This window comes from Anomaloglossus baeobatrachus, chromosome 2 (genome assembly GCF_048569485.1).
Source record: "Anomaloglossus baeobatrachus isolate aAnoBae1 chromosome 2, aAnoBae1.hap1, whole genome shotgun sequence".
Taxonomy (NCBI): Eukaryota; Metazoa; Chordata; class Amphibia; order Anura; family Aromobatidae; genus Anomaloglossus; species Anomaloglossus baeobatrachus.
In genome coordinates, this window is record NC_134354.1 from 540,303,479 (window position 1) to 540,322,353 (window position 18,875).

The following is an 18,875-nucleotide window of genomic DNA, read 5'->3' on the forward strand; positions in this document are numbered from 1 at the left end:
ATGTGAACTGCGGATATGGTGGAGGCCGTGGCTTCCACCCACATCAAAATCCGCCGGACTTCCTGGAAGGCTTGTCGACTGCGTGTGCCGCCTTGGTGGTTGATGTATGCCACCGCTGTAGAATTGTCCGACTGAATTCGGATCTGCTTGCCTTCCAGCCACTGCTGGAACGCTTTCAGGGCAAGATACACTGCCCGAATTTCCAGAACATTGATCTGAAGCGAGGACTCTTGCCGGGACCACGTACCCGAGTCCTGTGGTGGAGAAAACCGCTCCCCACCCTGACAGACTTGCGTCCGTCGTGACTACTTCCCAGGATAGAGGACGCAGGTGAAACTGCGCGAAAGGGACTGCTTCCATTGCTGCCACCATCTTCCCCAGGAAGTGCATGAGGCGCCTCAAGGGGTGTGACTGGCCTTGAAGGAGAGATTGTACCCCTGTCTGTAGTGACCGCTGCTTGATCCGCGGAAGCTTCACTATCGCTGAGAGGGTATGAAACTCCATGCCAAGGTATGTGAGCGATTGGGTCGGTGTCAGATTTGACTTTGGAAAATTGATGATCCACCCGAAACTCTGGAGAGTCTCCAGGGTAACGTCGAGGCTGTGTTGGCATGCCTCTTGAGAGGGTGCCTTGATCAACAGATCGTCCAAGTACGGGATCACCGAGTGACCCTGAGAATGGAGGACCGCTACTACAGTAGCCATAACCTTGGTGAAAACCCGTGGGGCTGTTGCCAGGCCGAATGGCAGTGCCACGAACTGCAGGTGTTCGTTTCCTATGGCGAAGCGCAAGAAGCGCTGGTGCTCTGGGGCAATCGGAACGTGGAGATAAGCATCTTTGATATCGATCGATGCAAGGAAATCTCCCTGGGACATTGAGGCGATGACGGAACGGAGGGATTCCATCCGGAACCGCCTGGTCTTTACGTGTTTGTTGAGAAGTTTCAGGTCCAGGACAGGACGGAAGGACCCGTCCTTCTTTGGGACCACAAACAAGTTGGAGTAAAAACCGTGGGCCTGTTGCTGAAGAGGAACAGGGACCACCACTCCTTCTGCCTTCAGGGTGCCCAGCGCCTGCCGAAGAGCCTCGGCTCGCTCGGGAGGCGGAGAGGACCGGAAGAATCGAGTCGGGGGACGAGAGATGAACTCTATCTTGTAACCGTGAGAGAGAATGTCTCTCACCCAGCGGTCTTTTATTTGTGGCAGCCAGGTGTCGCAAAAGCGGGAGAGCCTGCCACCGACCGAGGATGCTACTAGAGGAGGTAGAAAGTCATGAGGCAGCCGCTTTGTTAGCGGTGCTCCCAATTGCCTTTTTAGGACGTGACTTAGACCGCCAAGCATCAGAGTTCCTTTGTTCTTTCTGAGACCTTTTGGACGAGGAGAATTGGGACCTGACCGCGCCCCGAAAGGACCGAAACCCCGACTGGCCTCTCCTCTGTTGGGAGAGGTTCTGCTTGGGCCGGGGTAAGGATGTATCCTTTCCCTTGGATTGTTTGATGATTTCATCCAGGCGCTCGCCAAAGAGCCTGTCGCCAGAAATTGGCAAACCGGTTAAACGCTTTTTGGAAGCGGAATCTGCCTTCCACTCCCGTAGCCACAAGGCCCTGCGGACTACTACCGAATTGGCGGTCGCAACTGCCGTACGGCTCACAGAGTCCAGGACAGCATTCATAGCGTAAGACGCAATTGCCGAGGTCTGGGAGGTAATGGAAGCCACTTGTGGCGCGGCCGCTTCAATTTTCGCTTGACCTGCTGATATAGCTTGTAGCGCCCATACGGCTGCGAATGCTGGGGCAAAAGAAGCTCCGATAGCTTCATAGATGGATTTCATCCAGAGCTCCATCTGCCTGTCAGTGGCATCTTTAAGCGAGGCCCCATCTTCCACTGCAAGTATGGATCTAGCCGCCAGTCTGGAGATTGGAGGATCCACTTTGGGACATTGAATCCAACCTTAAACCACTTCCGGGGGAAAAGGATAACGTGTATCCTTAAGGCGTTTAGAGAAACGCTTATCCGGACAAGCATGGTGATTCTGGATTGCCTCTCTGAAATCAGAGTGGTCTAGAAACATACTCTGTGTACGCTTGGGGAACCTGAAGCGAAATTTCTCCGGCTGAGAAACAGACTCCTCCGCCGGAGGGGCTGAGGGAAGAATATCCAGCAACTGATGAATGGATGCAATAAGATCATTCACTATGGCGTCCTCGTCTGGAGAATTAAGATTGAGAGCGCTCCCAGGATCAGAATCCTGATCAGCTGTTTCCGCATCATCAACCAGAGAATCCCCCCGCTGAGACCCTAAACAATATGATGTCGAGGGAAATTCTAAGCGGGCCCGCTTAGACGATCTGGGGTTAGGTTCTAAGTCCGAACCCTCCGTCTGGGATGTATGAGATACCCCGTGAGGACATTGTTGGTCCAACTGAGGGGGGGTCAGGGAACAATGATTCAACAGAGTCCCTTTGCTGAGATACCGGTCTGGACTGCAAGGCTTCTAGTATCTTAGCCATAGTCTCAGAGAGTTGATCCTTAAAGGCTGCAAACTCAGTCCCCGTCACCTGGACAGTGTCAACAGGTGGCTCCCCCTGGGCCCCTCTTAGCAGAGGATCCGGCTGAGGAAGTGTCACAGGGGTCGAACACTGTACACAATGAGGGTCAGTGGAACCTGCCGGTAGCTGGGTCTTACATGCGGCGCAGGCAACATAATAAGCCTGTGTTTTGGCACCCCTGCCGTTTATGGGCGCCATGCTATAGTTTTCCCTGAGTAACACAATAGGGTATATAGCCAGAATGCACTGTGCTCATACAGTGTAAATTATATACAGTACACAAATAATGTACCAATACAATACAGCACCATGGGGCTAGCACCACATGTGCTGCTTACCAGCCGCCTAAGCGGTTGTGAGGCCACCAGAGACCGTGTCTGGGTCTCCCATGAATATGTCCCTCTCTGCAGCGTCGGTGGAGCTGACAGGAATGGCTGCGGCGTCCTGACGAGCTGAGGAAGCTGTGGGCGTGGCCTAGAAAGAGCGCGAAACGGGCGCTCATACTGTGCACAGTGAGGGGAGTGGAGCATGTAAATCATACTCCAGCCCTCATTGCTGCTCGCTCCGTGCAGCGTCCCGCCCTTCCCCTGCCTGTCAGGGCTGAGGGCGGGAGAAAAAAAAAGGGAAACTAGGCCGCAATGAAGCCGGGGACTGTAGTAATAAACGCGGCCGCCGTAAAAGCGCGGTCGCGTGAAAGTCCCCGGCGAACTACAAGTCCCAGCCGCGCCGCAGTGTCCCGTGGCAACGGCGGTCAGTGCGGTAGCCCTTACATATAAACACACTCAGCGACGCTGAGTGTGTAATGGCACATATAGACCCGGTCAGCGCCGCGGTCCCCGGTGCACTAGCACACCCAGCAAAGCTGAGGTGATGCCGTGCGCGGTCCCCATAGGGATACAGAGTACCTTTAAGATGCAGGGCCATGTCCCTGAACGGTATCGGCTCCTATCCATCAGGCTCCACAGGAGTTGTGGATGAAGCCCGGTCTCAGTGCCTGGAGACCGATAAGATCCCACTTCACCCAGAGCCCTAAGGGGGATGGGGAAGGAAAAACAGCATGTGGGCTCCAGCCTCCGTACCCGCAATGGATACCTCAACCTTAACAACACCGCCGACAAAAGTGGGGTGAGAAGGGAGCATGCTGGGGGCCCTATATGGGCCCACTTTTCTTCCATCCGACCTAGTCAGCAGCTGCTGCTGACTAATCTGTGGAGCTGTGCTGTGCGTTTCTGACCTCCTTCGCACAAAGCAAAAACTGAGGAGCCCGTGGGAGCACGGGGGGTGTATAGGCAGAAGGGGAGGGGCCTAACACTTTTAAGTGTAGTACTTTGTGCGGCCTCCGGAGGCATAGCCTATACACCCAATTGTCTGGGTCTCCCAATAGAGCGAAAAAGAAAACCCCTTTTTCTAAATAAAGGATTGGTACACAATTCAGCAGGAGGTACCTTGATAAAATGGTGGTCAGCGCGAGGTATAGTGGAATCCCTGGGTTTGGTCAGGATGTACTGGTTATTTTGAGAGTCAATCAGCATACTGAGCCCCAGGTCGTCCTCCACTTGGTGCTGGGATGTATTCCTCTTCACTTCATCTTCCTCCACCCGCAGGACAGCCTCCACATTTACACCACGTACCTACAGAAAAACAAACCCTAATAAGAGTGATCCCAGTATGTCATTAGTAAACCAGTATATAATGTAGATACTATGGAAGCAATCAAAAATAATCTGATACCAAAGCGTGGCTACAGGAGCAAACACAGACAGAAGAGGCCCCCGTGCAAGTGTGCCACCCCGATGCAGACCGGGGTGCTTGGATCCGGGATGGTCGTGGCTAGTGGGGCCCGAACCCAGGCTCGGCAGACACTCTGATTCTTGGAAGGGGATTATTTACAGGGGAGAAGTTTGTGACGCCACTTGCGGGTTGCGGTAATGGGAGTACCACCGCTGCTGGAAGGAGTACCGGGGCAGATGGTGTGGAACAGCAAGGTGTCGGTCCCTCCGCAGATAGGGAAGGCCCCGGGCTCTGAGGTTTTGGTGAGACATGTCAGGCATGTAAGACAGTTTTTTGTGCAAATTGCACTACAATGGTTCATATTCATTGACATGACTGTATAAGGCCTTGTTTTATGCAAGAGTAATTACATTACTTTTCAGTACTGTTTGGGGAGTAAATCTATATTTGCATGTATTTTCTATATTTTTGTTACAAATGAATGGATAAAAGCATAGTTTGTCCTTTGTTTATTTTGTTATTTTATACTGTTCAAGTTTCAAACTTAATAATCAGCTGAACTAATTTTTGAGGTTATTATGGTTACATGTACATGTACTAAGTGTGGTTTATTTTATATAGGGCTTGTGCAACAAAATGCATTTTATACTAATCACTTTTTTCGTTTATTGGGTGTAAGGACTTTTTTTTTTACTGTTAATATTTTAGTTTGTTTGTATTTGAACCTCTGAATTGTAAAGCGCTGCGGAGTAAATGAAAAGAAAAAAAAAAAAAGAAGTTTAACGCACCCCTTTCTCCCAAATCAAACAAGAAGAAGGGAATTTTGTTTACTTACCGTAAATTCCTTTTCTTCTAGCTCCTATTGGGAGACCCAGACAATTGGGTGTATAGCTTCTGCCTCCGGAGGCCACACAAAGTATTACACTTTAAAAAGTGTAACCCCTCCCCTCTGCCTATAACCCTCCCGTGCATCACGGGCCCATCAGTTTTGGTGCCAAAGCAGGAAGGAGGAAACTTATAAATTGGTCTAAGGTAAATTCAATCCGAAGGATGTTCGGAGAACTGAAACCATGAACCAAAAGAACAATTCAACATGAACAACATGTGTACACAAAAGAACAACAGCCCGAAGGGAACAGGGGCGGGTGCTGGGTCTCCCAATAGGAGCTAGAAGAAAAGGAATTTACGGTAAGTAAACAAAATTCCCTTCTTCTTTGTCGCTCCATTGGGAGACCCAGACAATTGGGACGTCCAAAAGCAGTCCCTGGGTGGGTAAAAGAATACCTCGATAAAAAGAGCCGAAAACGGCCCCCTCTTACAGGTGGGCAACCGCCGCCTGAAGGACTCGCCTACCTAGGCTGGCATCTGCCGAAGCATAGGCATGCACCTGATAGTGTTTCGTGAAAGTGTGCAGACTCGACCAGGTAGCCGCCTGACACACCTGCTGAGCCGTAGCCTGGTGCCGCAATGCCCAAGATGCACCCACGGCTCTGGTAGAATGGGCTTTCAGCCCTGAAGGAATCGGAAGCCCAGAAGAACGGTAGGCTTCAAGAATCGGTTCCTTGATCCACCGAGCCAAGGTTGACTTGGAAGCCTGCGACCCCTTACGCTGGCCAGCGACAAGGACAAAGAGCGCATCAGAACGGCGCAGGGGCGCCGTGCGAGAAATGTAGAGCCGGAGTGCTCTCACCAGATCTAACAAGTGCAAATCCTTTTCACATTGGTGAACTGGATGAGGGCAAAAAGAAGGTAAGGAGATATCCTGATTGAGATGAAAAGGGGATACCACCTTAGGGAGAAATTCCGGGACCGGACGCAGAACCACCTTATCCTGGTGAAACACCAGGAAGGGGGCTTTGCATGACAGCGCTGCTAGCTCAGACACTCTCCGAAGTGATGTGACTGCCACTAGGAAGGCCACCTTCTGCGAAAGGCGTGATAGAGAGACATCTCGCATCGGCTCGAAAGGTGGTTTCTGAAGAGCCGTTAGCACCCTGGTAAGATCCCAGGGTTCCAGCGGAGCTCTGTGATCTTGAGACCGTGCCATGAATGCCGGGACTTTGTTGTTGTGCCGAGACGCCATGAGGTCGACGTCCGGCGTTTCCCAGCGGCAACAGATCTCTTGAAACACGTCCGGGTGAAGAGACCATTCCCCTGCGTCCATGCCCTGGCGACTGAGAAAGTCTGCTTCCCAGTTTTCTATGCCCGGGATGTGAACTGCGGAGATGGTGGAGGCTGTGGCTTCCGCCCACAGCAGAATCCGCCGAACTTCTTGGAAGGCTTGACGACTGCGTGTGCCGCCCTGGTGGTTGATGTACGCGGCCGCCGTGGCGTTGTCCGACTGTATTCGGATCTGCCTGCCCTCCAGCCACCGCTGGAACGCCTTTAGGGCTAGATACACTGCCCTTATCTCCAGAACATTGATCTGAAGGGAGGACTCTGTCGGAGTCCAGGTTCCCTGAGCCCTGTGGTGGAGGAAGACCGTTCCCCACCCTGACAGACTCGCGTCGTCGTGACCACAGCCCAGGATGGGGGCAGGAAGGATTTTCCCTTCGACAAAGAAGTGGGAAGAAGCCACCACTGAAGAGAGGTTTTGGCTGCCAGTGAAAGAGAGACGTTCCTGTCTAGGGACGTCGACCTCCTGTCCCATTTGCGGAGAATGTCCCATTGAAGTGGACGCAGATGAAACTGCGCAAAGGGAACTGCCTCCATTGCTGCCACCATCTTCCCTAGGAAGTGCATGAGGCGCCTCAAGGGGTGTGACTGGGCCCGAAGGAGAGATTGCACCCCTGTCTGCAGCGAACGCTGTTTGTCCAGCGGAAGCTTCACTATCGCTGAGAGAGTATGAAACTCCATCCCGAGGTAAGTCAGTGATTGGGTCGGTGTCAATTTTGACTTTGGGAAATTGATGATCCACCCGAACCTCTGGAGAGTCTCCAGAGCAATGGTCAGGCTGTGTTGACATGCCACCCGGGAGGGTGCCTTGACTAGAAGATCGTCTAAGTAAGGGATCACCGAGTGGCCCTGAGAGTGTAGGACCGCTACCACTGCTGCCATGACCTTGGTGAAGACCCGTGGGGCTGTCGCCAGGCCGAAAGGCAGTGCCACGAACTGAAGGTGTTCGTCCCCGATGGCGAAACGCAGGAAGCGTTGATGCTCTGGTGCAATCGGCACATGGAGATAAGCATCCCTGATGTCGATTGATGCTAGGAAGTCTCCTTGGGACATCGAGGCGATGACAGAGCGGAGAGATTCCATCCGGAACCGTCTGGTTCTCACGTGTCTGTTGAGCAGTTTGAGGTCCAGAACGGGACGGAATGATCCGTCCTTTTTTTGGCACCACGAACAAGTTGGAGTAAAAACCGCGACCACGTTCTTGAAGGGGAACGGGGATCACAACTCCTTCTGCCTTCAGAGTGTTCACCGCCTGAAAAAGTGCATCGGCTCGCTCGGGGGGCGGAGATGTTCTGAAGAAACGAGTCGGAGGACGAGAACTGAGCTCTATCCTGTAACCGTGAGACAGAATGTCTCTCACCCATCGGTCTTGGACATGTGGCCACCAGGCGTCGCAAAAGCGGGAGAGCCTGCCACTGACCGAGGATGCGGTTTGGGGAGGCCGAAAGTCATGAGGAGGCCGCCTTGGAGGCGGTTCCTCCGGCGGTCTTTGTAGGACGTGACTTAGACCGCCATGCAGAAGAGTTCTTCTGGCCCTTCTCTGACCTGTTGGACGTGGAGGAATGGGACCTGGCTGAGGGCCGAAAGGACCGAAACCTCGGTTGTATTTTTCGTTGCTGAGGTCTGTTTGGTTTGGACTGGGGTAAGGACGAGTCCTTTCCCTTGGATTGTTTAATAATTTCGTCCAATTGCTCGCCAAACAAACGGTCGCCAGAAAATGGCAAACCGGTTAAGAACTTCTTGGAAGCAGAGTCTGCCTTCCATTCGCGTAGCCACATGGCCCTGCGGACTGCCACCGAATTGGCGATTGCTACCGCTGTACGGCTCGCAGAGTCCAGGACGGCGTTCATGGCGTAGGACGAAAAGGCCGACGCCTGAGAAGTCAAAGACACAACTTGCGGAGCAGAGGTACGTGTGACGCATTAATCTCAGACATACAAGCTGAGATAGCTTGGAGTGCCCACACGGCTGCAAAGGCCGGAGCAAAAGACGCGCCTATGGCTTCATAGATGGATTTCATCAGGAGCTCTATTTGCCTGTCAGTGGCATCCTTGAGCGATGAACCATCTGCCACTGATACTACGGATCTAGCCGCCAGTCTAGAGAGTGGAGGATCCACCTTGAGACACTGAGCCCAACCCTTAACTACGTCAGGGGGGAAGGGGTAACGTGTGTCATTAAGGCGCTTAGTAAAGCGCTTGTCCGGAAATGCTCTGTGCTTCTGGACAGCATCTCTGAAGTTAGAGTGATCGAAAAACGCACTCCGTGTACGTTTGGGAAACCTAAACTGGTGCTTCTCCTGCTGCGAAGCCGACTCCTCTATAGATGGAGTTGGGGGAGAAAGATCTAGCACCTGGTTGATGGACGCTATAAGGTCATTTACTATGGCGTCCCCTTCAGGTGTATCAAGATTGAGAGCAACGTCAGGATCAGAGCCCTGGGCTGCGACCTCCGCTTCATCCTCCAGAGAGTCCTCATGCTGAGACCCCGAACAGCGTGATGAAGTCGGGGAAGGTTCCCAGCGAGCCCGCTTAGCCGGTCTGGGACTGCGGTCCGTGTCGGAGTCCTCACCGTGGGACCTAGGTGTCACCCCAGGAGCACTTTGCTGCGCCGACCGAGAGGGGCCTGGGGGCGATGAACTCACAGTGCCCTGGGCCTGTGTTACCGATCTGGACTGCAAGGCTTCTAGTATCTTAGCAGACCATTTGTCCATAGACTGAGCCATGGACTGTGAAAGCGACTCAGAGAGTTTCTCAGCCAATACTGCAAACTCTGTCCCTGCCACCTGGACAGTGGAAGCCGGCGGTTCTACCTGAGCCGAGGCTCCAGCTGAGTGAGTGCCACAGGGGCCGAGCATTGCACACAGTGAGGGAAGGTGGAACCTGCAGGTAACATAGCCGCACAAGAGGTACAGGTTGCAAAATAAGCCAGTGCCTTGGCACCCTTGCTCTTTGCGGACGACATGCTGTTGTCTCCTCTGAGAGTGATCAGTGAGGGTATATAGCCAAAAGCAAAATAATGCGGCCGAACAGAGAAAATGTATACTATATATATATATGTATATATATATATTATATATATATATATATATATATATATATATATATATATACACACTTCGGCACCCTAGGGGGCCCAGCACCTGGTAACCGGTGTGGCTTACCGACCGCCCAAAGCGGTTGTGTGTCCACCAGATTCCCCGCCTGGGCCTCCCAGAGCTGCAGAGCTCGTTCTGAAATCCTCCACCGGCAGAAGTGATTGTAACAATGGCTGCCAGAGTTCTCAGGGGAGGAGGGAGCCGTGGGCGGTGACTAATAAAGTGCAGGAATCTGGTGCCCCACAGTGCTCAGTGAGGGGGGAGGAGAACACCTAAGTATGCTGCCTCCAGCCCTCACTGCCGACGTCCAGTCGACCGTCCCGCCCTTACCCCTGACTGGCAGGCCCGGGGGCGGGAGTTATGGTACTAGGCCGCAGAAGCCGGAGACTAAATTTAATAACGCGGCCGACGAACAGGCGCGGTCGGCGCGGTAGTCCCGGTCGTCACAGAAAAACAGCAGCCGCTGCAGCGTCTGTAACACAGGCGCTCCATGCACCGTCCCCAAGGGGACACAGAGTACCTTTTAGATGCAGGGCCTGTCCCTGATGATACCCAGTCTCCTGTCCGTCAGATTCCCCCAGGGGCTGCGGAGGGAGCCCGGTCCCAGTGAAAGGTGACCGGTTAGGATCCCACTTCTCCCAGAGCCTCTAAGGGATGGGGAAGGAAAACGGCATGTGGCTCCAGCCTTTGTACCCGCAATGGGTACCTCAACCTTGACAGCACCGCCGACTTAGTGGGGTGAGAAGGGAGCATGCCGGGGGCCCCGTGGGGGCCCTCTTTTCTTCCATCCGATACAATCAGCAGCTGCTGCTGACTAAAATGTGGAGCTTGCGTGAATGTGTGCCTCCTTCAACACAAAGCATAAAACTGATGGGCCCGTGATGCACGGGAGGGTGTATAGGCAGAGGGGAGGGGTTACACTTTTTAAAGTGTAATACTTTGTGTGGCCTCCGGAGGCAGAAGCTATACACCTAATTGTCTGGGTCTCCCAATGGAGCGACAAAGAAATAAATATTTAAACAAATTTGAAAATCGACATGTCTGTAAAAGGAAAATATAATATTGATCAGTTGTGTCGTAAACGCTGTCAAGAGAAAAAAAAACAATAAAAAAAACCCACAGAATTCACGCTTTCGGTTGCTGCAACTGCCCAAAAATGCAATAAAATGTGATCAAAACTTTGCACGTACTCCCAAAATACCATCAATAACAGCTCATGAAGCAAAATCAAGCCCTGATATACAGTATGTGAAATAAGTATTAAACACATCACCAATTTTCTTATTAAAAATATTTCTAAAGGTGCCATTGACATGAATTTCTCACCAGTTTGTGTGTAACAATTGAATTCACAAAGGCGAAGAAATCAAATCATAGATGTCAATAAATTTAGTGATGTGTAATAAAGAGAAATGACACAAAGAAAAAGTATTCAACACGCTTACTGAAATTGAACTAATACTTTGCACAAAAGCCTTTGCTGGTGATGACAGCCTAAAGGCTGCTTTACACGCAGCGACATCGCTAGCGATCGCACCCGCCCCCGTCATTCGTGCGTCATGGGCAAATCGCTGCCCGTGGCGAACAATATCGTTAGTGCGCGTCACACGAACGTACCTTCCTAACGGCGTCGCTGTGGCCAGCGAACAAACTCTTTTGTAAGGGGGAGGTTCGTGAAGCGTCACACAGCACCAATAGAAGCGGAGGAGCGGAGAAGCAGCCGCATAAATGTCACTCCCACCTCGTTGCTGGAGGACGCAGGAACGCTGTTGTTCGTCGTTCCTGGGGTGCTGCCTCAGGAACGACAAACAACCTGCGTCCAGCACGAGCAACAATATTTGGAAAATGAACGACGTGTCAACAATCAACGATTTTGTGAGTATTTGGGATCGTTAGCAGTCGCTCGTAGGTGTAACACGCAACGACGTCGCTAGGCCGGATGTGCGTCACGAATTCCGTGACCCCAGCGATATCTTGTTAGCGATGTCGTTGCGTGTAAAGCGGCCTTTAAGTTGCTTCCTGTATGGAGAAGCGTGCATTCATTGCTCAGGTGTGATTTTGGTCCATTTTTCCACACAGACACTCTTGAAATCCTGAAGGTTCCATGGGCTACTTCTCTGAGCTTTGGTTCCTTCTATACATTTTCTATTGGATTCAGGTCAGGTGATTGGCTATGCCAATGTAGCAGCTTCATTTTCTTTATCTGAAACCAGTTGAGAGTTTCCTTGGTTGCGTGTTTTGGATCCTTGCCTTGCTGAAATGTCTACCATCATTTTATCTTCATCATCCTGATTGATGGCAGTAGATTTTATAAGAATGTCTTGTACACTGGTCTATTCATCCTTCCTTCAATTATATGACGTTTTCCAGTGCCGTATCCTGATAAACAGCTCCACACCCTGATGTTTCTACCTCTAAACTTTACTGTTCATATGGTGTTAAAATGCCTCCAAACATGGTGTGTGTTATGGCATCCCCAAAGTTTAAGTTTAATCTCATCTGACCAGACTATATTCTCCAAGTATTTCACAGGTTTATCTAAATGTTATTGACCAAACATTAAAAAAACTCGCTTGAACATGACTTTTGTTCATCAATGGAGTCTTGCACGGTAAGCATGCATACAGGCCGTGGAGGTTGAGTGCATTATTTATTGTTTTCTTTTAAATTGTACCTATTGATTATATATCTTTCTGTGACTCTCCACAGGTGGTCCTTGGACCACTTTTCTGATAATTGCTTTCATTCTCCTGTCTAAAATCTTGCAGTTTTCACCTGGTCATGGCCAGTTTATGATGAAACAATGTTCTTTCCAATTCTGGATTATGACCCCAATTGTGCTCACTGGAACCTTCAGTAGTTTAGAAATTCTTCTGTAACTGATGCCATCAGTATATTTTGCAACAATAATGTTGTAAAGGTCTTGAGACAGCTTACTGGTTTTACACATCATGAGTGGTTTCTTGTGTTTCACCTTGGTAATGAGACTCTTTTTTATAGGTCATCAGTTGAACCAGCTATTATTCACTAAGGCTATGTGCGCACGTTGCGTAATTACATGCAGTTACGCTGCGATCTGCATCACAGCATAACTGCATGCGTCCTGCGTCCCCAGCACAATCTATGAAGATTATGCAGGAGCCGTGCGCACGTGGCGTATTAGAGCGCAGCACTTCAGCTGCTGCCGAAGCGCGCGTTCTAAGAAGTGACATGTCACTTCTTTCCTGCGCTCTGCATGCAGCTCCTGCTCTGTCTATGGGAGGGGCTGCACTCAGAGCGCATGGAATCGGCTTTTTTTTTTCATTACGGACTCTTTCTGCAGCGATTTGAAGCGCACGTGTGCTGTTCAAATCGCTGCAGAAATTTCTGCAGGGACAGAACGCAACGTGCGCACATAGCCTAAGTGACAGGATTGCCTTCTAATTACTGATTGATTTTAGATGGTGTCATGAATTTAAATGACCTTTTGCACCTTTCTTTGTTCATGTGTTCAATACTTTTTCCCTGTGTCATTTGTCATTATTATACATTAATAAATTTATAGACATCTATAGTTTGATTTAGTTTCCTATGTGGATTGGATGGGTTGTTACTGACATCTGGTGAGAAATTCATGTGGATAGCATCCTTAGAAATATATTTACTAAGACAATTGGTGACGTGTTCAATACTTATTTCACCCACTGTAGGACCAGAAACAGAAAATTAAAAAAAAAACAAAAAAAAACACATTTTTAATGTATGTAAAAAAAATGAAAAAGAAAAAAGATCTCATATGGCTATGCGAACAGAAAAATAAAAAGTTAGGCAGGAAGTCGATAATGTCTTTATGTACACAATAGAGCAGCACCTACCGCCTTATTGTCATCAAAAGCATGTTCCTCAATTTCTTCCTCCAGTCGATCTGCTGCTTTCCTGACATCTTCGAGGATCTCATCAAGCATGGATAGGCTTTTATTCTGGTGCTGTATATTCTTCATTGCTTCCACTTGATGTTTCTCGGCTGCCAGAAGCTCCACATATTCCTTTTCTTCCTAGAAAACAATGCACTTCAGAGTTATGGAAACATTTTGCACGATACATTAAAAAGGTTGTCTATCTTAGATAAGCCTTATCAGAAGAGTCCCCATAAGGCTGAGGCCACACGGTGAATAGTGCGAGTGCTCGCATGACACTTGGCTTACGCTCGCAGCACAGCGGAAGCCAAGTGTCATGCGACTGTGGTCCGATCCTGCAATCAGACCACAGCTGCGGAGGGGAGGGCCGGCACTGCGGAGGGGAGGGATTTATCTCACCATCTCCTCCGTTGCCGGCTGATGCAAGAATCGCATTGCACTCCGCTGTAATTCGAGTGCACAGCAATGTTTCTATCGCCTCCATAGACTTGAATGGGTGCGAGTAATGCTGCGATTGTTTTCTCATTGGTTCATAGCGTAACATGGGTCCGAGTGGAATGTGATGTTTTATTACATTCCACTCGCTCAGTATAACTCACTGTATGTGCTGACCCTAACAATCAGAAAATTGAAAAGTCTAATTTGTGGAAACAATAAAGGGAATCTGACATCAGGTTTACACTTTATAATCTGAGAGCAGTATAAAATACTGACAAACTCTGATAGCAGCGATGTATCATGATCACGGTTTACTGTAGAGGTGATAAAATCACTTTAACGGATACAGCTGTTCTAGTCTTACCTAACCCTGCCAGTATCAATGATTGACAGCTTTCTGTCTACACTGCGCATAGGCGGAAAGCTGCTAATTAATCATGGAAGTGGGGATGAAAATCAAGGTCACCATAACAAGAGTCCATCATTGACAGGACTAATGGGGTTGCTACAGATACAACAATGTTATTAAAACTGCAGCAAGAAGCCCAGGACGCATCACAGGAGTAAGGGGTAATTCTCACATAGCGAGATCGCTGCTGAGTCACGGTTTTTGTGACGCATCAGCGATCTCGCTGTGTGTGACACTGAGCAGAGACCTGACCCCTGCTATGAAGTCGCAGATCGTTACACACTGTTCTGGTTCATTTTTTGCTCATTGGTCTCCCGCTGTGCAACACGCATCGGCGTGTTTGATGGCTGGAGACCAACGAGCATCGACTATGTAAGCAGCATATGCTGCTAACCAGGGTAAATATCGGGTACCTAAGCAAAGCGCTTTGCTTGGTTACCCAATATTTACCCTGGTTACCAGCGCACGCTGCTTACAGGTTGCCAGCATTGGCTCCCTGCACACGTAGCCAAAGTAAATATCGGGTAACTAAGCAAAGCGCTTTGCTTAGTAACCCGATGTATACCCTAGCTACGTATACAGGGAGCCAGCGCGGGCAGCCTGTAAGCCCTGTACACTGGTAACCAGGGTAAATATCGGGTAACCAAGCAAAGCGCTTTGCTTAGTTACCCGATATTTACCCTGGTTACCAAGCGTAGCATCGTTACACAAGTTGCTGGTGGCTAGTCGCTGCTGAGATCTGACTGTTTGACAGCTCACTAGCGACCCTGTTGCGCCGTACCAGCGATCCTGACCAGGTCGTATCGTGGTCGGAATCGCTGGTACGTCGTTTAGTGTGACGGTACCCTAAGTCTTTTTCTGATCAGATAAAAGGAATCTCTCTCTAGGTTTTTGCTAACTATCAGTTGTAATTTGTACAGAAATCAAGAAACCAATGCTCAATTTCGCCACAGCACCACCACTGCAGAAGATCCAGACAGGCACAAGGTCCGGAGAGTGGACTGGTCCAGGGTCCACCCTCTGCTGTCTTTTCTCAGCACCGCTGCAGGTGATTGACCGGTCTATCCCACACGTGCACATAGGCAGAGACCTGTCAATCACCTCTAATGGTCTTGGAAACACCAGATCTGGGCGGCCCCAGACCAGTCTCGTCTCTCCCTACGGGCCCCAACCGGACAGTAATAGAAAAGCATACTTGCCTGCAATCATGAAGTCAGTCTTGGATTTTTCCTGCCCGTGCTTTAGGCAGCATGAAATGACTGTAAGGTTCTCTTAAAATCTATAGGCTATCTTTTTAATGCAATAAATACTCTTTGAGTCGACTGCCCTTTACTTTTGAGTAATTCATGAGGTTGTGAATTGTGTCACCTAAATTTTAGAGTATAGTACTAGAAAGTTACTTTTCTAGCAGTTAAAAAGTACATACATAATAGATATCATGTACTTTTTTATCTTTAGTTTCATCTGGCTTCAATTTTCTACCATTTTCAGATTGTGGCCCCCGAAGTAATCGCTGATTAACCAAAGTCCAACTCCTGTCAAACAGCTCATTTTACCAATCCAAAGTCAGCCATTTACTTGACTTCAGCCTTTGAAAAATAAAATACAGTATTACATAGCAGTCACTGAAATAAATGGTCATCCGGGTACAATATGGCCCAAAATGGGATATGCTTGTACAGAATAGTCCTCACTACACAGGTTGTGACTGACTCCCATTTATGATGCGATGTTCTAATAAAATGCTTCATTTATGGAAGGGCTGCCGCCAATGTAAGCCATGGAGACCTGGCAGCTCCCAATCCAGGTTGCACCACAGAACTGCGGTCATATAGTGGGCACACACCTCACATGTTTGTATTGTGCAGGCATTGGACCATAGTAAACCATACCACACATACCGAAGATTATATGCCTGTATGTGCACAGTACTTCACATGCATCTCACATATGCCAATCATTGGACAGGACACCTACGGATCTCCATTGTTTACAATGGCAGCGGCACTTCTTCATCTGTGGGAAAAGTATCACCCTGCAAGATTGTACACGTAAAGAGTTTGTGCCAAAATTTTGACTTATCCCCTATACACTGGGGTGTCTTAACCTCCTGGGAATCCAACTGCTAGGATCTCAGCGATCCCAATAATGGGTTTCTACAGAGCCCTGTCAGAATGGAGTGGAGGTCACTGTTGAGAATCTGCACCTCCACTCCATTCAGACGGGGCTCTGCAAAGCCCTGTTCTCTGGATCACTGGGGGTCCCAGCAAACGGACCTGCAGCGAGCAATACAATTTCCTATATTGTATTATTAACCTATAAGTTAACTTGATACAAACGCTTCTACAAACAATTGGCATTAGACCAATTCTCCAGTATCAGTGGGACCAGGACATTTGGGTATACTATGTCAATGTGTCCATCTATGCAATGACTTACTTCACATTGTGATTTAGTTTGTAAAATGGAGCTAAAGCATGTGTGGCACCCCAGGGTTCAGTTGCCACAAATATACCTGTACCTGGGGCAGGGAAGGATCTCCACATCAGGTAATCCCACATAGAACATTTCCACTCCAAGCCTGGAGGGGGAGCTCTACAAGTCGAGTTCAGGTGAGGTCCCCTTTAAAGCCAGGTTTGGAGGCGGAGTCAGAGAGACAGTTGACAGTTGGAGAAAAGGAGACTGTGCGAGCAGAGAGTGAGGGAAGACATCAAAATGGAGAGGGCAGTGCTTAGCCCGCACAAGTAACTGTGTGACCGCCTGAGGGATCAAGAGTGAGGCAAAAGAGGAGAGACTGAGGAGGCGGAGCCAGATCGGTTCATCCCCAAGGAACAGCGCTGATTACCGGACACCGGCGTCCGAGTTTGTGATGGATCTAATCTGCCCAGCAATAAAGACCGGGGGCCAGGGAGACTGCAGATCTCCTGGCCGCAGCAGCACCTGAAGGCAAAGCCGCTACACAGAGCTTAGGGATCGCAGTGAGTACAGCAGTGCCCCTTAGAGAAGCTCCCACCGCCTGCCATACAGGGGAAAACAGTGAGAGAGGGACAAGGTATAGCTACAGGCAGCCTAGTACCAAGGAGAGACACAGCGCAGCAGGGAGGCCACACAACTGACCTGGTGCAGAGATCCTGAACTGTTCCCAGATTACACAAAAACTGTAACATCAGAAACTAAACCCCTTTTTAATAACACCTGCAAGTAAAACCTGGTCAGAGCTAATGAATTGGTGTGATGCACTTTATTTCTTTCATCTGAGGAGCCATAGGCTGCTGCACTAAAGTGACAGTTGAAAAGGCTGAAAAAAACCCGCCATATCTGTGTACTACTAAAACTGCCCTGGGGACCCCGCTTCACCTACGGGAAGCGTAAACAACAGGCTGCCTAACCATCACCCCAGAGGTCTGCCCTGCAGCCCCAGTACATACTGGAACAGTAGGTGGCGTCACAAAATACTTTTATTTTTTTTTTAATTTTTTTATTTTATTTTTTATTTTATTATTTACTGACTTTCAGCAACCACCAGGGCCACGGAACCGGACACAGGCCCACGTGACATAATCCCATTAACCAACACCCGGAGCAGAGTACCCCACGGCCCTGGGGCGGGTCACATGAAATAAGGAATAGTAAGATGCAAACCTTGATGGCGGCTTCTCGTAACGCTTCCAGCCTTTGCCTGCTGCTTTCCTTCATGTTCACCACATCTTTATAATCTCCCTGCAATGCTCGGCGCAGCCCATTAACCGCCTGAAACACAGAGTTCTCGCTCTCATTCAGCTCCTTCTGAAAGATTTCAAAGGTGTGAACTTGGAAGAGCTTCTCTTCTGCAGACAGGCCTTGGTTCTTCTCCACTGCTTTGATGGCGTTCTTCAGCTTGTTGAGGACCACGTTCTTCTGATGGAGAAGACCAGACAGTTTCCGACAGTTGTTAAGCAGCCATTCCTTTTTCTGGCTGGCGGTGGCGCCCTTGCCTCTGTGCAGTTTTATGGCATGTCTCGCTACACCTTCATGCTCTGCTGCATGCGATATGTGATAAAGCAGCTGCAGTGATAACAGCCATAGGATGTACGTCTTCATGGCCGCTACACGTTAAATCACACACACACTAGCTCTTCAGCTGGCTCGGTGGTGTAGCTGCACATGGCTGAAGGTCTAAAAGAAAAGAGACAAGGTGTAATCAGAGCAAGAGAATCCAGACTGGTCTATGAGAGTTCAAACAAGAACTACTAGCCTGAAAAAACTGATAACAGGGAACAATAGAGATAGAGACACTCACTATTTACCTTACATGTCCCCCTCCCACTCAGATAGCGCTCAGGTTAGTCCTGCCTTTTGCTTACATGGGACTGACCAGTCACAGCTGTTTTGTCAATGTGTGAATGTACAGTACATTTGCTCATTAGACAGCTGTTGGTTATAAACACACCCATAAGTATACTCAGACGCATATATATCTATATCAGCAAACACAAGAGGCCATTCCAAAAAAGGGGAGATAAAGGAACGCTCAAATAGGAGACACGTCACCAACTGATCCAGTATCACAAAAACAAGAGAAAGCTGATCTGCAGTACTCG

The 18,875-nt window shown here is 49.3% G+C and overlaps 1 protein-coding gene across 3 annotated transcripts in view; it reads right to left on the reverse strand.

The window, feature by feature from the left end:
* The window catches only part of SLC9D1 (solute carrier family 9 member D1), a 92,910-nt gene that overhangs the window by 60,585 nt on the left and 13,450 nt on the right, over window positions 1-18,875 (reverse strand). For all 3 annotated transcript variants that reach the window (XM_075336639.1, XM_075336638.1, XM_075336640.1), the window contains exons 2-4: window positions 17,938-18,450; window positions 13,407-13,586; window positions 3,995-4,180 (exon numbers count right to left, since the gene is read on the reverse strand). In XM_075336639.1, coding sequence (XP_075192754.1) covers window positions 3,995-4,180; window positions 13,407-13,586; window positions 17,938-18,375 — 804 coding nt within the window. In that variant the 5' untranslated portion in view covers window positions 18,376-18,450. The remainder of the gene's footprint in view (window positions 1-3,994; window positions 4,181-13,406; window positions 13,587-17,937; window positions 18,451-18,875) is intronic.